Genomic DNA, 18,704 nt, shown 5'->3' with positions numbered 1-18,704 from the left:
GTCAGAGGGGAACTGGCCCCCACAGTGAGTCTGGTTTAGGGTTAGGGTGGGGTTAGTCAGAGGGGAACTGGCCCCCACAGTGAGTCTGGTTTAGGGTTAGGGTGGTGTTTGCCAGAGGGGAACTGACCCCCACAGAGAGTCTGGTTTCTCCCAAGGTTATTTTTCTCCATTATTCAAAATCTTATGAAGTTTAGTGTTCCTTACCTCAGTTGCCTTCAGCTTGCTCACTGGGTTTCTAAATACAATTATTATTTAATTATTTATTTTTATTTACAAATTACATTCATACGTAATTAATCAAACTACACAGTGACGACTCTAAGACTTTATAGATATAACAGATTCATTTTCTGTTAAAGCATGATTTTCTGTAAAGCTTCTTTGAAATTATGTGTGTTGTGAATAGTGCTATACAAATGCAAATAAAAATGACTTGACTTGACCTATATAATTCCAAATTATATGAACATTTAGTTGCTGTTGCTGTTTTTATTGTTATAGTACTTGACACAAGGACTATATAGGAACTTTTAATTAAATTAATTAATATAAGTACCGCAAGCAGGACAAGTTAAGCCCATGAGGTGAGCCGCAGGATGATACAGCCAACAACCCACAGACAAGACCAAACTAGATCAGGACCTGCCCTCCACCCTGGAGAATGCACTCAGCGGAATAGCGGAGGCCAAGCTTAACGTGTTTTGTGACATTGTTTATGAAGAATGCATAGGTGAAATATTTTAGCTGGTGAATTGCTCCACAAGGCATGGAGGAGAGCAGAGCAGCATGAGAAGGAGTACTTGAGGGAATCATGGGGTGGCATAAGGGCTAGGTTAGTGGTTTGAGGAGGGCAGAGAGAATTTGAGTTAAGTAAGGAGCATGAGATGGTGAAGTACATCAAGGATATTTTAAAGTTTCCAAGAAAGCTTTTGGAAGATGACTGGAAAGTTGGTGATGGTGAAGCAAGAACTAAAAAAGTATGAAGCATCAACTTGGTGATCCCCAGAAACAACTCACTCGGCTCCTCCAAATATGTTCCATGGTCAGCGGAGCCATGAGTAGGATTTTTTGTAGCTCCACACAAGTCAGTTCTTAAACTGCTACTGAGAGTTGTCTGGAAGAAGCAGTGCATACCCTTGGAATGGCAAAGGGCAGTGGTCAGCTTTATACCCAAAGAACAGGAGTCCACCAACATTAGTCATTTTAGGAGTATTGCTCTACTCAATGTGGAGGGACAGATTTTCTTTTTGGTGGTCACAAGGAGTCATGAATGCATTAATTTGTTTTTTGACATTAGCAACAGAGAGCATGTGTCGTAATTTAGCAATATTTGCAGGTGGAAGAATGCTGTTCTACAAACATTGGAAATTAGATTTTCAAAGGACAGATTGGTATCAAATATAACACCTAAGTTCTTCGCTGTTGAAGATGATGTAACAGTACATCCATCTAGAGTCAAATTATATTTTAGCGGCTTGTTTTTAGAGTTTTTTGGTCCAATAATTAGAACCTCTGTTTTGTCGGAATTGAGTAGAAGGAAATTTCTGGCCATCCAATCTTTTATTTCATTGATACACTACTAATTTTGAGAATTGTGAAATCTCATCAGGTTTTGAAGAAATATAAAGTTGTGTATCGTCGGCATAACAGTGGAAACTTATTCCATGATTCCTGATAATATCTCCCAGGGGAAGCATATACATGGAGAAAAGCAGAGCCTATGCAAAGGGAATGTCGTGATCTATCGTGTCGAATGCAGCACTAAGATCTAAAAGCACTAGAAGAGAAATGGAGCCGCGATCAGATGATAAGAGTCATTTGTAACTGTGATAAGTGCAGTCTCTGTACTGTGATGAGGCCTAAATCCTGACTGAAATTGTTCCTATATACTGTAGAAATGAACATATTTGGGAGTATACTACATTGTCTAATATTTTCAACATAAAAGTGAGATTTGAAATCAGTCTATAATTAGCAAGTTCTCCAGGATAAAGTTGTGACTTCTTAATAAGCGGTTTGATAACTGCCATTTTAACGTTTCTTGGGACATGTCCTAAGCATAACGAGGAGTTAATGATATTAAGAAGAGGTTCGAAGATACCTCTTTTAAGAGTTTGGTTGGTATTGGATCTAACATCCATGTTGTGGTTTTTGATGTTTCGATACGTTTTGTTAGCTCTTCATGACCAATGACAGAGAAGGATTGAAGTTGCATGTGAGGAAAATTATTAGGCACTGTTTTCTGAGGTGCTATGACAGATGATTGCATAATTCCAATTTTATTTTTGATTATTTCAATTTTATCTGTAAAGAGATTCATGACGTCATTACTCTTGTGCTGCGACATAATATATTTTCCTGTTGAGGCTTTATTACTAACCAATTTAGCCACAGTACTGAATAAACACCTTGGATTGTTGTGGTTATTTTCTATGAATCTGCATAAATATGCTGACATTGCAGCTTTTAGTGCCTGTCTGTAGCTACAGACACTATCCTTCCATGCACCCTGAAATACTTCTAATTTTGTATTCTTCCACTTGTGCTCCATTTTCCGAGCTGCTCTCTTGAGAGCATGAGTGTGATCATTGTACAATGGTGCAGGGCTTTTTTCTTTTATTCTCTTTAATCGAAGGGGGGCAACACTATCAAGAGTGCTAGAGAAGACTGCATTTAGATTTTTTATTATTTCATCAAGTTCTTCTGGGCTTTGGGGTTTATTGAGTGTATGAGATAGATCTGGAAGATTATTAGTGAAGTTATCTTTAGTGGTTGAAAGAATAGTTCTACCTAAATGATAGCGTGGTGTAGATTGAGTAACATTAGCTGATCGCAGCATTAGCTATTAGCTATCTGACTCCAAGAGAGTTGAGAATATCAATAAATGCTAATCCCAATGTGTAATGTTCATTATCTATGTGAATGTTGAAGTCACCAAAAATTAAAGCTCTATCTACAGTAACTTTATTAGAATTTTGCAAATTCTCCAAGGAAATCAGAATAAGGCCTGGGTGATATACTGTAACAAGGGTAAAATACTTTTTATATTTGACGGTGTTACATTAATTATGCAGATCTAATTAACCAGTTTGTCTGTTCCTGAGCTGGTCCCCAGTTAGTCAAATACTATAATAATATAATTATTAAGACTGTGAGCCAAATTACCAGAGAGGAGAGTGGCACCTTCCCTGGAGTCCGTCTCTCTTTAGCAGAGACGGAAGTATATGTAGATATAGAAAAAAAATAGTGGAGTGGTGGTGTAGTGGTCTAAGCACATAACTGGTAATCTGGTAATCAGAAGGTTGCTGGTTCAAGCCCCACAGCCACCACCATTGTGTCCTTGAGCAAGGCACTTAACTCCAGGTTGCTCCAGGGGGAATTTCCCTGTAATAAGTGCATTGTAAGTCACTTTGGATAAAAGCGTCTGCCAAATGCATAAATGTAAATCCATCCATCCATCCATCGTCAACCGCTTATCCTGTGTACAGGGTCGCGGGGGGCTGGAGCCTATCCCAGCTAACATTGGGCGAAAGGCGGGGGACACCCTGGACAGGTCACCAGTCCATCGCAGGGCATAAATGTAAATTTTAAATCAAATTGTGGAAAAATGAAGGGGAATACTTTATGAATGCACTGTAACTACAGTAAATATGTAATAAGGAACTGCATGCAGCCTGTGCAAGCACATGAAAACCTTGTCTGTTATTGCTCCAATAACCAAGATGGCAATTTCTTCTGGAAATAAAATAAAAATGCAAACTAAATTTGCAATATGCTTTCACTGTCTTAACCTATAAACTTGAGCTATATAATCCATCATCATCAGCTGGCATTTACATGAAATCCTATTAAACCTGGATCATTTCACATTAAAGATAGCTTAGTTTTCTGATAGTTATGCATGTTTTTGTTTAAGTGAATCTCTAGATTCTGCAGACCTGAATTGCAGATTAAACAGAACACTAAAACAGTCTGCTATAGTTGAGTATCACACTTTTTTTGTGACAATGGTCAATGGACAATGTGGCAATTGAGTCTGTAATGATGATTCATTTATTTATGTACATAAATAAAAAGACAAATTAAAACCAAAGTACATTTATTATCACAATGTTTAAGCTGTTTTGTGTGAAACAATATTCCAAAATGTATACCAAAAATGTATTTATGCTATTTTATTAATTAATCCTTTTTGAGATTTAAAATATACTTTTGACAGCCATGGACAAACAACTGAATTATTATGATATATAAATCACACACTGTGGCGTGGGGGCCCGGAGAGAGAGAGAGAGCGGTAAGGCTTGTCACCTGACCACGCCCCACGCCACACACACAAACACATTTTTCAACACTGATGACTATCAGCTCTCACAGTAAGACTAAGGGCCCTATTCTAAGAGCGTTATGCCTTAAACGCAGTGTTATGGCAAATGTGCAAAGTCAACGGGTATGACCATGCAACTTTGATATTTTCGTGCAAGCATGTGCTAAAACTAGGCGCAATGGGTTGGCAAAATCGGGCTTAAAGCACTAATGGGCTGGGTCAAGTGCAATTTAATCCAATGGTTCTTATTGCACCATCTGTGTCCTATTATATATGTCATGCAACATTGATATAAATGAAGATGGCCCATTCACGAGAATTTGGCAGTGTATATGGTCTGTATATAATGCATACCCTGGTCTATTTGAAGCCTGCGCTGCTCTGGACCAGGATTAATCTATTGTATGTTCTCTATCAGCCTCTATAGGGCCACATACACACTACAAAGTTTCGGGAGTAAAATCCGCACTTAGATCCAGGCTGTTTGAACTGTCAGGAGATTGTTGAAGTGCAACTTCAAAGTAAAGGCACATCACGTGTGCTATGAGTATATGTCTTATTCACCATGCACTGTATGTACAATTGGTTTGATTCTGTATTTTTGAGTAAATGTGATTGCTAACATGGACATGCCATCCATGGTTTCTGTACTACTGTGTGTACTGTTATTTCCTTCTTCAGTATATATGAACAATTTCTTCATGTGCAAATTAATTACTAGCATTTTATGACTATACAGGAACCGCTGTCTACCATAGCACAGATAATTTTTTTAAAAGTTAGTTTTGTGCGAAATTGAGGTAATATTTGAGAGCGGCCATAACACCTTGCAGCACATGCCTGGTTGTCCACTATAGTTAAGCAGGGTTGAGCCTGGCCAGTACTTGGATGGGTGACCTCCTGGGGAAAACTAAGGTTGCTGCTGGAAGAGGTATTAGGGAGGCCAGCAGGGGGTGCTCACCCTGTGGTCTGTGTGGGTCTTAATGCTGCTGTATAGTGATTTGGACACTATAATTTAAAAAGGCACTGTCATTCCGATGAGATGTTAAACCGAGGTCCTGACTGTCTGTGGTCATTAAAAATCTCACTTTTTGTAAAGAGTAAGGGTGTAACCCCGGTGTCCTGACCAAATTTCCCCCATAGGTCCTTCTCAATCATGGCCTCCTAATAATCCCCATCTATTAATTGGCTGTATTGCTCTACTCTCTGGTGGCCGTCGCTTTCCCAAGGTGGATGCTGCACACTAGTGGTGATTGAGGAGAGTCCCCCTATACTATGTAAAGCACTTTGAGTGCCCAGAAAAACACTATATAAATGTAAGGAATTATTATTAATATAGTGCTAAATAATAAGAGATTAACATATTTTTATCAAGCATTTTTTATGTTTATGTTATTTACTATATTAAATTGTGTGATGTATCAGTAATGTATTGGCCTATCGGCCACCCTGCTCTCTAGATATCGGCATCGGCCATTAAGAAACACATATCAGTCAACCACTACATACTATACACCCACAGTTTGCATGCATACAACCACAGATAGCGCAAACAATAAATTGCGCTCTTACGGATATTGAATAAGATGTACTGTATATATAATAAGGCTGTAGCACATCGCACTGTGCATAGAGTGGTCATGATTTGAGATCAGTAATCCCTCACAGTCATTGGTTTACCATGGGGCATTGCCACATGACATGACAATTATATATAGAATTTCTGCATCATTTACACACAGTTCACTAAAACACTTTAACTGTTGAGCATTTGCTCAGTCCAAACACAGGATGCAGAGGTTGAGTGAATGTGGTGTGGACTCTGTGGATGAGGTTCATTGTGTCAGAGACGCTGTAGAAGGACAAAACACCTGCACTGTGATTCACATACACTCCTATTCTACTGGAGCTGTGCACTACATGAAGTTTAGTCTCAATGTTATTGTGTGCAAATGAGTAACTGGAAGGAGAACAGGTCAATCTCCAGGACTGATCATTACATCCAACCACACACTCATTACCCTCTCCCTTCCTCCGGATACTCTTATAAGTCACTGCTATATCCACCCCAAAACCTTCACTTCCACTCCAGTCAACCTCAAAGTAATAGCGTCCATCCACACTTTCACTACATAACACCTGAGCCCTCTGATCAAATCTGTCAGGATGATCCGGATACCACAGAGGTGTTTCAGTGAAAGTAACACGCTTGTTCCCCTCAGACAATTGGAGGTAATGATTCACCGTGTCTGGATCCAGAGTGATGAGCCTGAAATCTGATGAATTAAAAGACACAATAATTGTAATTATACAGAATTGAAATGTTTTATTCTTAACGTGATATAACCATGTAATCTTAACTCAAATAATTAGTGTAGTGGAAACCCAACTGTATTGAATTAACTCCAATAAAATTAGATGTGTTTAAGTAAGTCAATTAATGCAACACCATTTTATTTAGAACTTATTTTCATGTAGTTAAATCCACTTGACTTTGTAAAATGGAAATAAATGAGTCCATTTGAATAACTTTTGTTGGCATGAACTGAGACTGGGCAGTAACTGTTCAAATTAAAAGTTATTTTATGAATTTTCTGAGAACGGGGAAAACCTTTGAGATTAAATCATGTTTAATGCTACCAAAACAACATAATATTTAAATCCACAAACTACACATGAAAGACTCGCGGAGTCCTCGACACTGCCATCCACCCAGGGGAGCGCCGCTGCCATCCACCGGGGGAGGGAGTAGACCGACCGCCCGGACAAGGTGAACGGCCGCCGTCCGCGAGGCGAGTGGGGACTGGACTCCCTGACCGCCTGGAGCAATGGAGCCACGGCCAGGGGTGGAGGAGAGCTCTGCCATCCCCCAGAAACGTGGAGGGGTCAAAGGAAGACCGCCGTCCGCGAGGGGAGGACGGAAGTGTTCCCCGACCGCCTGGATTGGTAGGGCCGCTGCCAGGGGCCAAGGAGTGTCCCCACAAGTTGCCAAGAATGTGAAGGTGCATTCTGACCGCCGGGGGTCGTGAGTCTGACTCCGGTCCGCCCGGGGAGAAGCGGCTGTCGTCCGCCTGAGAGGGTGGAGGAGTGAACGAGGACCATGCAACAGTGTATCAGAGAACCGGCGAGTAGGTTTTCTCACTCTCCTCTCTCTCACTGCTGCTCTGTGTTGGCCTTTTCCCTCTCGTTTAAATTTGTGTGTTTTTTTTGTGTTTTCTGTTTCTCTCCCCTTGTCCCCTTCCCTCGTCCAGGTAGATGGGGATGACCTGCTGGCAGACTAGACTTAAAGCACGCCCTCCCCCAGGGAAAGGGGGGGGGTGTACATCAGGCCGGGGGCTCCCCAGCCTGAGAGAACGAGGGAGGAATGTGGCAGGGCGGAAGGTGGGGCCGGGTCGTGATTATACACACCGGGTCCCTTATCAGGGACTGTCATGTGTGTGTGTTTGTCTTTTAAGTTTATCATTAAAACTATTATTTATATTGTCAAGCCGGTTCTCGCCTCCTCCTTTCCATTGATCCCTTTACACAATCATTTATACAGGGCTGCCGGTCCTTATACGCAGCATGAACAAAACCCCCTGCCAAGTTTTAACCAAACTAATGTAAAAATACTCATGACCTGCTGTCTTGCACAAATGGATCAAGTAAGTTTCCTTTTAACAAACTTAAAAATGGATTTCACACAACAGAAATATGAAAAAAGAAACTCAACTGTCATAACTTACATCGAAGGAACTCCTCCCTGGTGTTGTATTCAGGCGTGGGTATGATCTCAATGTAGCTCACTATCAAAACCAGAACACATCTGCAGTTTAATTCTCACATAAAGAGGAAAATAAACCATTAATTCCATTTTTATATTTAATGAACAATTCTTAATTCATTCCTAAGAATAAATGAAAGTTGGGAAATGTACCTCTAGCAGATATCCTCTTACTCTCCTCTCTGCAGAAATTCTGCAGTTTGATTCGGAATTGAGAAACAGACTTCCCAACATCATCATAAGAGAGATGAGGAGTGACAATGATATTGTCTGTAGATCCAGAAAGAGAGAGAGACTGGAAACTCTGCAGACACAAAGACAAGTAATAAATATAGCTGCAAGCAGACACTATGGGTCCATGCACCAAAATGGCAAGCATGGCATGATACATAGCAGGACACAAAGAACACATGGACTAAATATGACTTGCACAACAAAAAATCTTGCTTCACAAGTATCCCCAGGACAGGATCATACAGTAACCTTTCCGCTTCACATATCTGCACACTATCCACTGCACCACATGGCCACAAAGCTGACAGCAACCAAAGCAAATACACCAAAGGGGCTCAGCTCAGCGGTTAATCTCTGGGTTACTGACCAGAAGGTCGGGGATTCAAGCCCCAGGACTGCCAAGATGCCACTGTTGGACCCTTGAGCAAGGTCCTTGACCCTATCTGCTCCAGGGGCGCCGTATCATGGCTGACCTTGTGCTCTGATGCGAAAAAAAGAATTTCACTGTATAAGTGCAAAATAAATAACGTGTGACAAAAATAAAGGCTTCAAACTGAGAGTCAGCACAGCCAAGCACAACAGTCATTCCAATCAAATGTGTTCATATTAACTTTTCAACTAAAATGTATATCAAAATTAGGTTCAGTTATTTCTTAGTGACCTGGAAAGAAGATCGCTTAAGACATTTTTTTTTGGAGGAGTTGCGAAAAAACTATAAATGCCACAATCCAACATGGCGGCCGCTGTAATATGTAAGTGCATTACAGTCACCATAGGTGAAGTAATTAGCAGACCCCAAACCTGGATTGGTTCATAAGAACCCCTACCAGTATGCCAAATATTATACATTTTCGAGGTACTATTCATTGTGCTGCTTAATACAATTAGAATACCTCTGAGCAGAAATGATCATGGATAAGCCCAGCAGCTATTCAGTAAGTCACTGTAACGTAGTTCTATGGAAAGGAGGAGGCGAGAACCGGCTTGATAATATAAATAATAGTTTAATATAAAACTGAAACAAAAGACACACACACATGATGGACATGTCGGTAAACAATCTCTCTCTCCCGCACAATCCTCCACAGTCGGCCTTTATCCCTCTCGGAGGCTTAATTAGCCTGATAAGGGACTGGGTGAGTAGAATCACAACCCTGCCCCACTCTCCGCCCTGCCACCAGTCACATATGTGCGGCTCTATTATTTTCAATATTTTGAGCCATTGTTTGGCTGAATCAGATGAAATTTCAATCAATAGTAGCGGAAAAACCATAAACATCATAATCCAAGATGGTGGCCACTGTAATGGTCAGTTTGAATCATCAGGAGGAGAGTAATCAGATGCAATTGTGCTTCTAGGCCAAATGGTTCAGAAGATACATCCAAAAGAATACTAAATATTTGAACTGGTGGTGGCACTATGGAGTTTGTCATAGAGACCCTAAATTTTGTCTGGGGGCTGTTCATGCCCACCCCTTTCAGTTTGCCAAAATTCATAATTTTCCTATGAATTTTTCTATGGAATGCCATAGACTCCAGTTGGGGAAGGAACAGAAGAAAAAACATAAGCAGCAGCAGAAGAAGCGAAACACAAACAGATACTGTAATAATAATAATAATAATAATAATAATAATTTCCTGTATTTACAAGCCCTCTCTTAACACTATTCGGTTTCTCAGATTTTCTGACCTGGAGGACATAGATATGATCATCGGTGTGTAAAAGCTGCTGCATCTCAGCGACTCTCCTCCTCAGATCATCAATCTCCTTCTCCAGTTGCTTCAAGTGTTCTTCAGCTCGACTCACTGCAGCCTTTTCCTGATCTCTGATCAGCTGTGTCACCTCAGAGCGACTTCTGTCAATGGATGAGATCAACTCAGTGAAGATCAGCTCACAGTCCTCCACTGCTTTCTGTGCAGACTGCTGTAAAACACACAGACAATACTGTTAATTTACATACACAACTTACTGTGGTTTAAATCACATGATTTAATGATTTGCCACAACATATATAAATAAATGTAATGTCCATGTGGTAGGGTTTGTTGAAGTAGTCCAGCAAATTTATTTAAAAAAAAGTTTTACAAAGTTATTTGTCCTAGAGTGTATAAGTATGTGGTCAAAGGACTGGGCCTCATTCTCAGCCACACCCCCATCATGGCATGGCTTCCTCTTATAGAACAGCTTGACTTGTAGAACGGGCTCACTCAAATCAAATATTAAATCTAAAATACCAATGACATAACAGTGCTGATATTTCATACGTTTAGTGAAATAAAATATACATTATTTTCTTTTGTTTGTCATTTTATTCTTTTCATTATTCAATCATAATTTTAAATTTTTCCAGATCATCACACTGCCTTTGCTCGCCTGTCTTCTTCCCTTAGTGCATCCTGCTGCCATCTTTTCCCCAGGTAAATAGTGCACACGCAACCCCCCCACCCCCCCCCCCACCTCCATCCAACTCCATCCACATGACCTTAAAAAAACATGATTCATCAGAACCAGGCCACCTTCTTCCACTTGCTCCATTGTCCAGTTCTGATTCTCATGTGCCCATTGTAGGTGTTTTTCGTTGGACCCTGTATTGTTAATACGAGGCACTGAGTTTCCTGATACCTTTCTATCATGGCCAGAATTAAGTTTTTCAGCAATTTGTTCAACAGTAGCTCCTCTGTGGGATCGGAGCAGACGGGCTGGCCTTCGCTCCCCACATGCATTAATGAGCCTTGGGAACCAATGACCTTGTCACCATTTCAACGGTTGTCCTTCCTTGCACAACTTTTGGTAGGGACTAACCATTGCATATGCATGCTCTGACCCAGTCGTCTAGCCATCTCAATTTGGATCATAAATCATAAATCCAATCATTTACACCGGTGGTCCTTCACAGCCCTCACTCGAATACTTTTGATTCCACCCAAAAAGAGGCATTTACAACATGGTATAATAGATTATCTGTGGGTTATTTTGAGCTGAAACTTCACAGACACATTCTGGGGACACCTGAGACCTTTATTATATAAGATTGTGGCAGGGCGGAGGGCGGGGCCGGGTCGTGATTATACATGCCTGGTCCCTTATCAGGCTAATTAAGCCTCCGAGAGGGATAAAGGCCGATTGCGGACAGTGGTGTGGGAAAGAGAGATCGTTAACGGACATGTCCGTCATGTGTGTGTTTTTGTCTTTTGTTTAAGATTCACATCAAAATATTTTTGATATTGCCAAGCCGGTTCTCACCTCCTCCTTTCCATTAAACCCCTTTACATTGGTGCGAAATCCGGGAAGGTGGAGGGATGCCCGTCGCGGAGTCCTCGACACTACCATCCACCCGGGGGGCGCCGCTGCCATCCGCCGGGGATGGAGAAGCCCGACCGCCCGGACGCGGTGAACGGCCGCCATCCGCGAGGCGAGTGGAGACTGAACTCCCCGACTGCCTGGAGCGATGGAGCCGCTGCCAGGGGCGGAGGAGAGTCCTGCCATCCCCCAGAAACGCAGAGGGGTCAAAAAGAAGACCGCCGTCCGCGAGGGGAGGAGGGAAGTGACTCCCCGACCACCTGGAGCGGTAGGGCCACTGCCAGGGGCGGAGGAGTGTCCCCACGAGTCGCCAGGAACACAGAGGGGCGTTCTGTCATGCTGGGGGCTCCCCAGCTCCTACACAACTGATATACCTTCTCAAAACTCACCTTGTGAAATACCACAGCCTCTCTCATCTCCTGAACATCTTTCTCTTTCTGCAGGATTCTCTGCTGCATTTCACGCTGCATTTCCTCCAAATCTCTCTGTATGAAACACAAATATTGATAAACCTGAGAAATGTTGGTTGGCACAGCAGATTTTTTGTTTCTGTTTTTGTTATTAACAGTAAAATGTCTTTGGTCCAAAGTCCCACTTAACATTTTAAAAACTTCTCATGTGCAAATCACACAAATAGAGGTGTGTCTGTGCATTACAGTCCCGTTTGACTGCCGGTGCTTAAATGTGCTACAAGAGACTTTTTTATGGAATGGCATGCAGAAAATGTCCCTACTCACTGAAAGATATCACTGAAATAAGTGTCCTGAGTTCAGTGAGCAACCGGAACTATACAGTTATTAAACAATTATAGAGAAACATATTAAAATATTGGACTGTTTCTCACTCAAATCATTTCAAGACATTCATTTAATCACTGGAGTCATATGGATTACTTTTACTATGAGACATTCGTCAAAATACAATTTTGGGGTTGAGGGAACACTACAATTGGGAATCCCCAATTTAATTTAAATTTGAATTATCCTTACACGCAAGTTTGAACTAGAAATGTAACTTTTCTGTGGATTTATTGAACTCTTATGTAAATAAAGACACTAAATTCACTTTTTTACATACACACGTCAGAAACCATTCCGCCAACAGCCTCTATGAGATGTGATGATTAGCAATAGTCACATTAGGTCAAAATTTGTTGTGCTTCTCCGCATATATACTATATATATACAGTACTGTGCAAAAGCATTAAGATCGAAAAGACATAAGGTGTTTCATAAAAGCATTTGTCTTAAGATGGTTATTTATATCTTCAGCTTTAGTGTGTCAATATGAAATATAAATGTTAGACTTCTTTTGCATCCAGAAAAGATTAGAATAGAAGAACAGGGAGTCCTGCTACAGACGTCATGGAGTCGAGTCAGTCTGAGATTACATAAAGAGACAGAAGCAGTTGAGGCAGTCTAAAGAGATCGAATTCTCCAAGAAGCTTGGAACATCCTATCTGCAAATAACCAAGAAAAAGTGTGTCCAGGTGTACCTAAGAGAATTGGTGCTGTTTTAAAGGCAAAAAAGCTGGTCACACCAAATACTGATTTAGCTTTTTTTAATGTTTACTGGAATTTGTATGACATTAAATGATAAATGAAAACTTTTCATTATTTTTGAAGACATACTCATATGCAACATTTTTCACAAGTGCCTAAAAGTTTTGCACTGTCACATATTCCCTGTTTGTGCTTAGACTTTTATGTTGAAATTTTTGTTTCCTGTGTTAGTTTCATAGTCCTTTGTAGTTTCATTTTATGATCGATTTTCCCCAATTGTTTTCCCAGGTGTTCCTCATTCCCTTGTTTTCCCTTGTGTATTAAGCCCAAATTTCCCCTGGTTTCTTGGTCAGTCTTCACATGTTTTACATGGAACATGGAAGTTTGCCTTCCATTTCTCCTTGCTTCAAGCCTTTCACGGCTTATGCTCCAAGCCTTCCTTGCTCTGAGCCTTCCTCAGCTCCTTCGTCCAAGCCTTCCATGGTTCCTTCGTCCAAGCCTTCCATGGTTCCTTCGTCCAAGCCTTCCACGGCTCCTTGCTCCACGCCTTCCATGGCTCCTTGCTCCACGCCTTCCATGGCTCCTTGCTCCAAGCCTTTCACATCTCCTTCATCCAAGCCATCGATGTCTCCTTCGTCCAAGCCTTCCACGGCTCATTTTTCCAAGCCTGCCATGGCCAACAAGCCAGTGCCTATGCCAGTAGCCTCGACCATCCCAGAGCCAATGCCTGTAGCCTCGACCATCCCAGAGCCAATGCCTGTAGCCTCAACCATCCCAGAGCCAATGCTTGTAACCTTGACCATCCCAGAGCCAATGCATGTAGCCTTGACTGTCCCAGAGCCAATGCCTGTTGCCTCAACTGTCCCAGAGCCAATGCCTGTGGCCTCGACTGCTCCCGTAACTACACTCCCAGCTGACCAGAAAAGTAGAAGGAAAAGGACACCTTCTACCCAGTCTCTGCCAATGCTCATGACCATGGATGTCGTTCCCCAGTCTCTGCCCATGCTCAGGACCACTGAGGTCATTCCCCTGTCTCTGACTAATGTTCACGACCACAGAGGTCATTCCCCAGTATCTGCCTGTCTTAATGACCATGGAGGTCGTTCCCCAGTCTCTGCCCGTGCTCACGACCATGGAGGTGATTCCCCAGTCACTTCCAGTGCTCATGACCGCAGGGGTCGATCCCGAGTCTCTACCTGTGCGCTTGATCACGGGATTCAGTTCCCTGTCATCCATGGCCCTTAGTCTCAAGCCCTACACGGCTCTTAGTCCCAAGCCTTCCTCGGCCTCATCCCTCGAGCCTCCCACATCTCCGACTTCCGTGGCTTCGCCCCTTGAGTCTCCCACAGCTAAGCCTTCCATGGCTTCACCCCACGAGCCTCTCATGGCTCCACCTTCCATGGCTTCGCCCCTCAAGCTTCCCACGGCTCCGTCTTCCATGGCTTCGCCCCTCGAACCTACCGCAGCCTCGCCTTCCATGGCTCCACCCCTTGAGCCTCGCCTGACTCCTCACCCAGTCCCTACCCTGAGATCATCTCCTTGGTCTCCTGGCTTTCTGCCTGATCTGGTCTCCTTGGTCTCCTGGCCATCCGCCTGATCTGCTCTGGTCTCCTTGGTCTCCTGGCCGTCCGCCTGATCTGTTCTGGTCTCCTGGTCATCTGCCTGATCTGCTCTTGCCTCTTTGGTCTCCGGCTTCTCCTTGGTCCTCACTCCCACTGGCTCTTCCTCGGTATTCCGAGCCCTCTGAACATCTGGCTCCAGCTTGGTCCTCTGAGCCTGCAGTGTTGACCTGGTTCTTCACCCCACCTTGGTCTCCAGCCTCCCTGACTTTACCTAGTTCCTCTGCTCCCTTTGCCCCTTGTGCACCCTTAAACTGCCTGTTTCCCCCTTCCCACTACACCCCATGGACCATTTATTATTATTATTGTGGAGCATCTGGAATCCGCTTCTTAAAGGGGGGCTCTGTCATTTATTCCCTGTTTGTGCTTAGACTTTTATGTTGAAATTCTTGTTTAGTTCCTCGTTCTTGTTTCCTGTGTTAGTTTTGTAGTTTCATTTTATGATTGATTTAAATTAAATGAAAAAGCAATTCAAATAATGAAGTGGTAAAAAAAAATATGTATAGTCACCTTTCCATTTACCGTCAGGCAACTATCCGTCTATGACAATGGTGGAAAATGACTAAAACATGTTAAGATCTAAAACCAATTATAAATGTAAACAAAACAGTTAATAATAATCACTGAAATATAAATCATGGTTGGAGGTGAATGTGTTTTTGTATTATTATATGTTTAATCACAGATGTATAGGCTGCAGAGTTGTGGTCACAATGAGCTGCTCTGTGGAAATAAAGTGAACTGAACTCAAAACACCTCCTTAACTTTGATGGTCTGAGGATATTTTTAGCATTCTCATAGAAGATACTATTCTTGCAATTTTATTTTCAGAAGACTGAAACAAAGAAAGAGTGAGAACCCATTACATATGTGTGTTCCACGAGATGTCTGCACACCTCCGTACAAACAGTGCATCAGTCATGCACATAGACTGCTTTTCTGTCATCTGTTCTTAAAAATATAATAAAGTGTGTTTCTTTAAGCGCATGTCTGTGTGTCTAACAGCATTTCTTGTGTCATTCCGGATCCGAGATGTCTTACAGTTATCCACCACATCCATCATATTCACCACCTGCAGCCTTCTGACAGTGTGTGTACATTTCTGCCTGTGTAATTTGATATGCTGGTAAAGAACATCTGGCTTTCAATACGTTATTTACATTCATTTATCATGGGTCACAAATTCTTCATTAGGCAGCTATTCTTTATTTAAGGATATTCTATTCGTTAGGCTATTGTATTAATATTGGAAGTTCCATTCATAATGTTTCCACCGGTATAACATTTTACACCGGTGTTGTTCCTTGTACAGAGTAAAACCAGTAACACCGTACACTGTGGCAACCCTAATTAGCATACGATTATTTTTATCCATACCTGTTTCTCAGTCCTCGCTGCTGCAGCTGATACAGTATTGTGGTTCTTGTGTTCATCCACCATACACAGCACACAGATACATTTCTGATCAGTTTGACAGTAAATTTCCAGCATTTTCTCATGTAGAGGGCAGATCATCTGCTGGAGTCGTCCAGTGGCCTCAATCAAGCTGTGTCTCTTACTTTTGAAGAAATGTTCATGTTGTTCTAGATGATTCTGACAGTAAGAGTTTTGACACACCAGACAGGACTTGACGGCTTTCTGTTTTCTTCCAGTACAGATGTCACACTCCACATCTCTGGATCTGGGTTGACGGGGAGCAGGGCGAGGAGCTTGGATTCTCTTCTGCTTCACTTTTACCACAATTTTAGCAAGCATCACATTCTTTCCTAAATCAGGTCTTGGAAAGAAGGTTTTTCTGCATTGAGGACATCTGTAGACTCTCCTCAGATCATCCTGATCCCAGCAGCTTGTAATACAGCTCCTACAGTAACTGTGTCCACAGGGAATGGTCACTGGATCCTTCAGGAGATCCAAACACACTGAACAGCAGAACTGATCCTCATCCACTGAAATTCTGGCTCCTGCCATTTCAATGTGTATACGAACAGAATAAGAGACGATACACACTGCAGTTTCATGACAGTTGTTTCTTTTTCTCTTATCTAGAGGCTTTAAATATCTTCCTGATTGCGTGTTTGAGAAACAGGTTTGTTCAGTGACTTACTGTTAAATAGGAACAGGGAAGGAAGTGTTAATACAAATTACAGAATACAGAATGCTCTAAAATGTCATTTGTAACATATTCCTTTAGATTAGTCAAGGTCAGTAAAGTAATCTAAATACTTTGGATTACTTCTTCAGATATTTTTACACTAGTTATGACTTTAAGCAAGATAATAACAAGCGGGGGGTTGGTCTATATATGAAATACTGTATATTTTAAAACAATTATCCTAGCAAGTACTGTTGCAATAGGCTGTATTTTATGTAAGCATATAGGCAACTTTCGTAACAGTACTGGAACAGTAAACATACACAGTTTTAACAAGGCAGCAGCCCCTGCACTGCCGGTCCTGCATGAGACACTGAAGAAAAAGCGAGATGCAGATGCAGGTGCAAATATCAAAGACATTCATCCAGCATGTGTTTACTTAGGAAAGCAAGGGAAAAACAGAACAGATGCACGCAAAAACACTTTCGGCGTGAGCGGCCAACTCGTCCGTTTACGTGTGCCTGTGAGTGAGAGCAAGTGTGCAAAACAAATCCGGTAAGACGGCTCGGTTCCATCCTGTTAACCACAATCATGAACATATGTAAACGTCAGACGGGGCTACACAAAAAGCAACAACATTGACATTGACACATTTATTTCTATAGCACATTTAAAAACAACATGTGTTAACCAAAGTGCTTTACAATAATGAAATGCATTAAGAACAGATTACAGCAACTTTAAAATTGCTGCACTTATAGTGTGCCAATGTGCGGTCTCCAGGCCACAGTGTTGTCCACACGGGACAGAAAGTGAACCTGCACGACTGTCCAAAAAGCTCTCAGAGCCATGAGGACTCAAGCAGTTCTAGTCATTTTAAATGCCACATAATTTGCGCACCTGTCCAGGTGCCGAAGATTAGACGACCATAGCAGCAGGCATCCCGGCCTGCACTAGACATATCCGTTGTGACAACTGAGTGTCTGGCCTCTCGGGCGAGCGCAAAACCCTTCTAAACTATAATAAGTGCGACCGTTGGTCAGATAAGCCGGCATGGACACAGAGTTGGATTTCATTCCAAGATGGAAACTTGCAGACTGGGATCCACCATGCTCTTTGCTGTTCAATACATGGGTGCTGCTTCGACACATTTCATTGACATGTGGGGAGCAAGGGACAAGCCGAAGGACTTTGAACATATATGCAATCACTTGAAGGAGAATCTCAAGATTGGCCTATGTTGAGGGGCTGTAAGAATGCGTCGTTCAGGTCAGTAGACACAAACCAGTTCAGAGGATAGATGTAAGACAAGATCCATCTCTGAATAATTATATTAAATGGAGACTTCTCGAGTGTCTGATTAAAGCACCTCCAGTCCAGCATGGCCGTAGCCCACCGTCCTATTTGGCGCTAACAGAAAATATCGGCTGTGGAAGCCTTTCTGCACATCGGCAAACAACCGAGCACATCACATCTTTGGTGAGGAGGCATTGTACCTCTCAGTGCAAAATCGCCTGTCCCGCACCATGACGGTGGGGAAGAGGATGCCATTACAGCTAGGCGAAAGCCTGGCAATCTGCAGCAGATAGTCTCCATTCTGAGTCATTTTGTGTCTCTTGCGTGAAATGTGAAACATGAAAATCATGGCACGTAGCAACACCAAAACAAATAAGGACTGTGTCCATATTCCCCGCTCGTCGCTGGTGGGGAAGCAAGATGGCAACTATGCGACATGAATAGCCCTCTTGGTTTCCCCACTGTCGCACCCTGGGAACGGGTTTGTGGCATAACACGGGCTGCTTCAATGTCAATTCAGAAAGAAATAGATTGCAGTTTCTGTCAGGGATTTTTCAGAGTTTATAAACT

At 42.3% G+C, this 18,704-nt stretch overlaps 1 protein-coding gene across 1 annotated transcript; it reads right to left on the bottom strand.

Annotated features, from left to right (window-relative positions):
• Positions 1 to 4,125: 4,125 nt before the first annotated feature.
• Positions 4,126 to 16,757, bottom strand: LOC127648304 (tripartite motif-containing protein 16-like). The gene is made up of 6 exons (XM_052132957.1): positions 16,124 to 16,757; positions 12,015 to 12,110; positions 10,015 to 10,248; positions 8,244 to 8,394; positions 8,053 to 8,112; positions 4,126 to 6,603 (listed from the first exon to the last, which is right to left on the bottom strand). Exons 1-6 carry the CDS (start codon positions 16,712 to 16,714, stop codon positions 6,074 to 6,076), a joined length of 1,662 nt encoding a protein of 553 aa, XP_051988917.1. The 5' UTR covers positions 16,715 to 16,757; the 3' UTR covers positions 4,126 to 6,073.
• Between the last annotated feature and the right edge of the window lie 1,947 nt (positions 16,758 to 18,704).

This window comes from Xyrauchen texanus, chromosome 8 (genome assembly GCF_025860055.1).
Source record: "Xyrauchen texanus isolate HMW12.3.18 chromosome 8, RBS_HiC_50CHRs, whole genome shotgun sequence".
In the NCBI taxonomy this organism is placed as follows: Eukaryota; Metazoa; Chordata; class Actinopteri; order Cypriniformes; family Catostomidae; genus Xyrauchen; species Xyrauchen texanus.
This window is presented reverse-complemented; position numbering and strand designations above follow the sequence as displayed.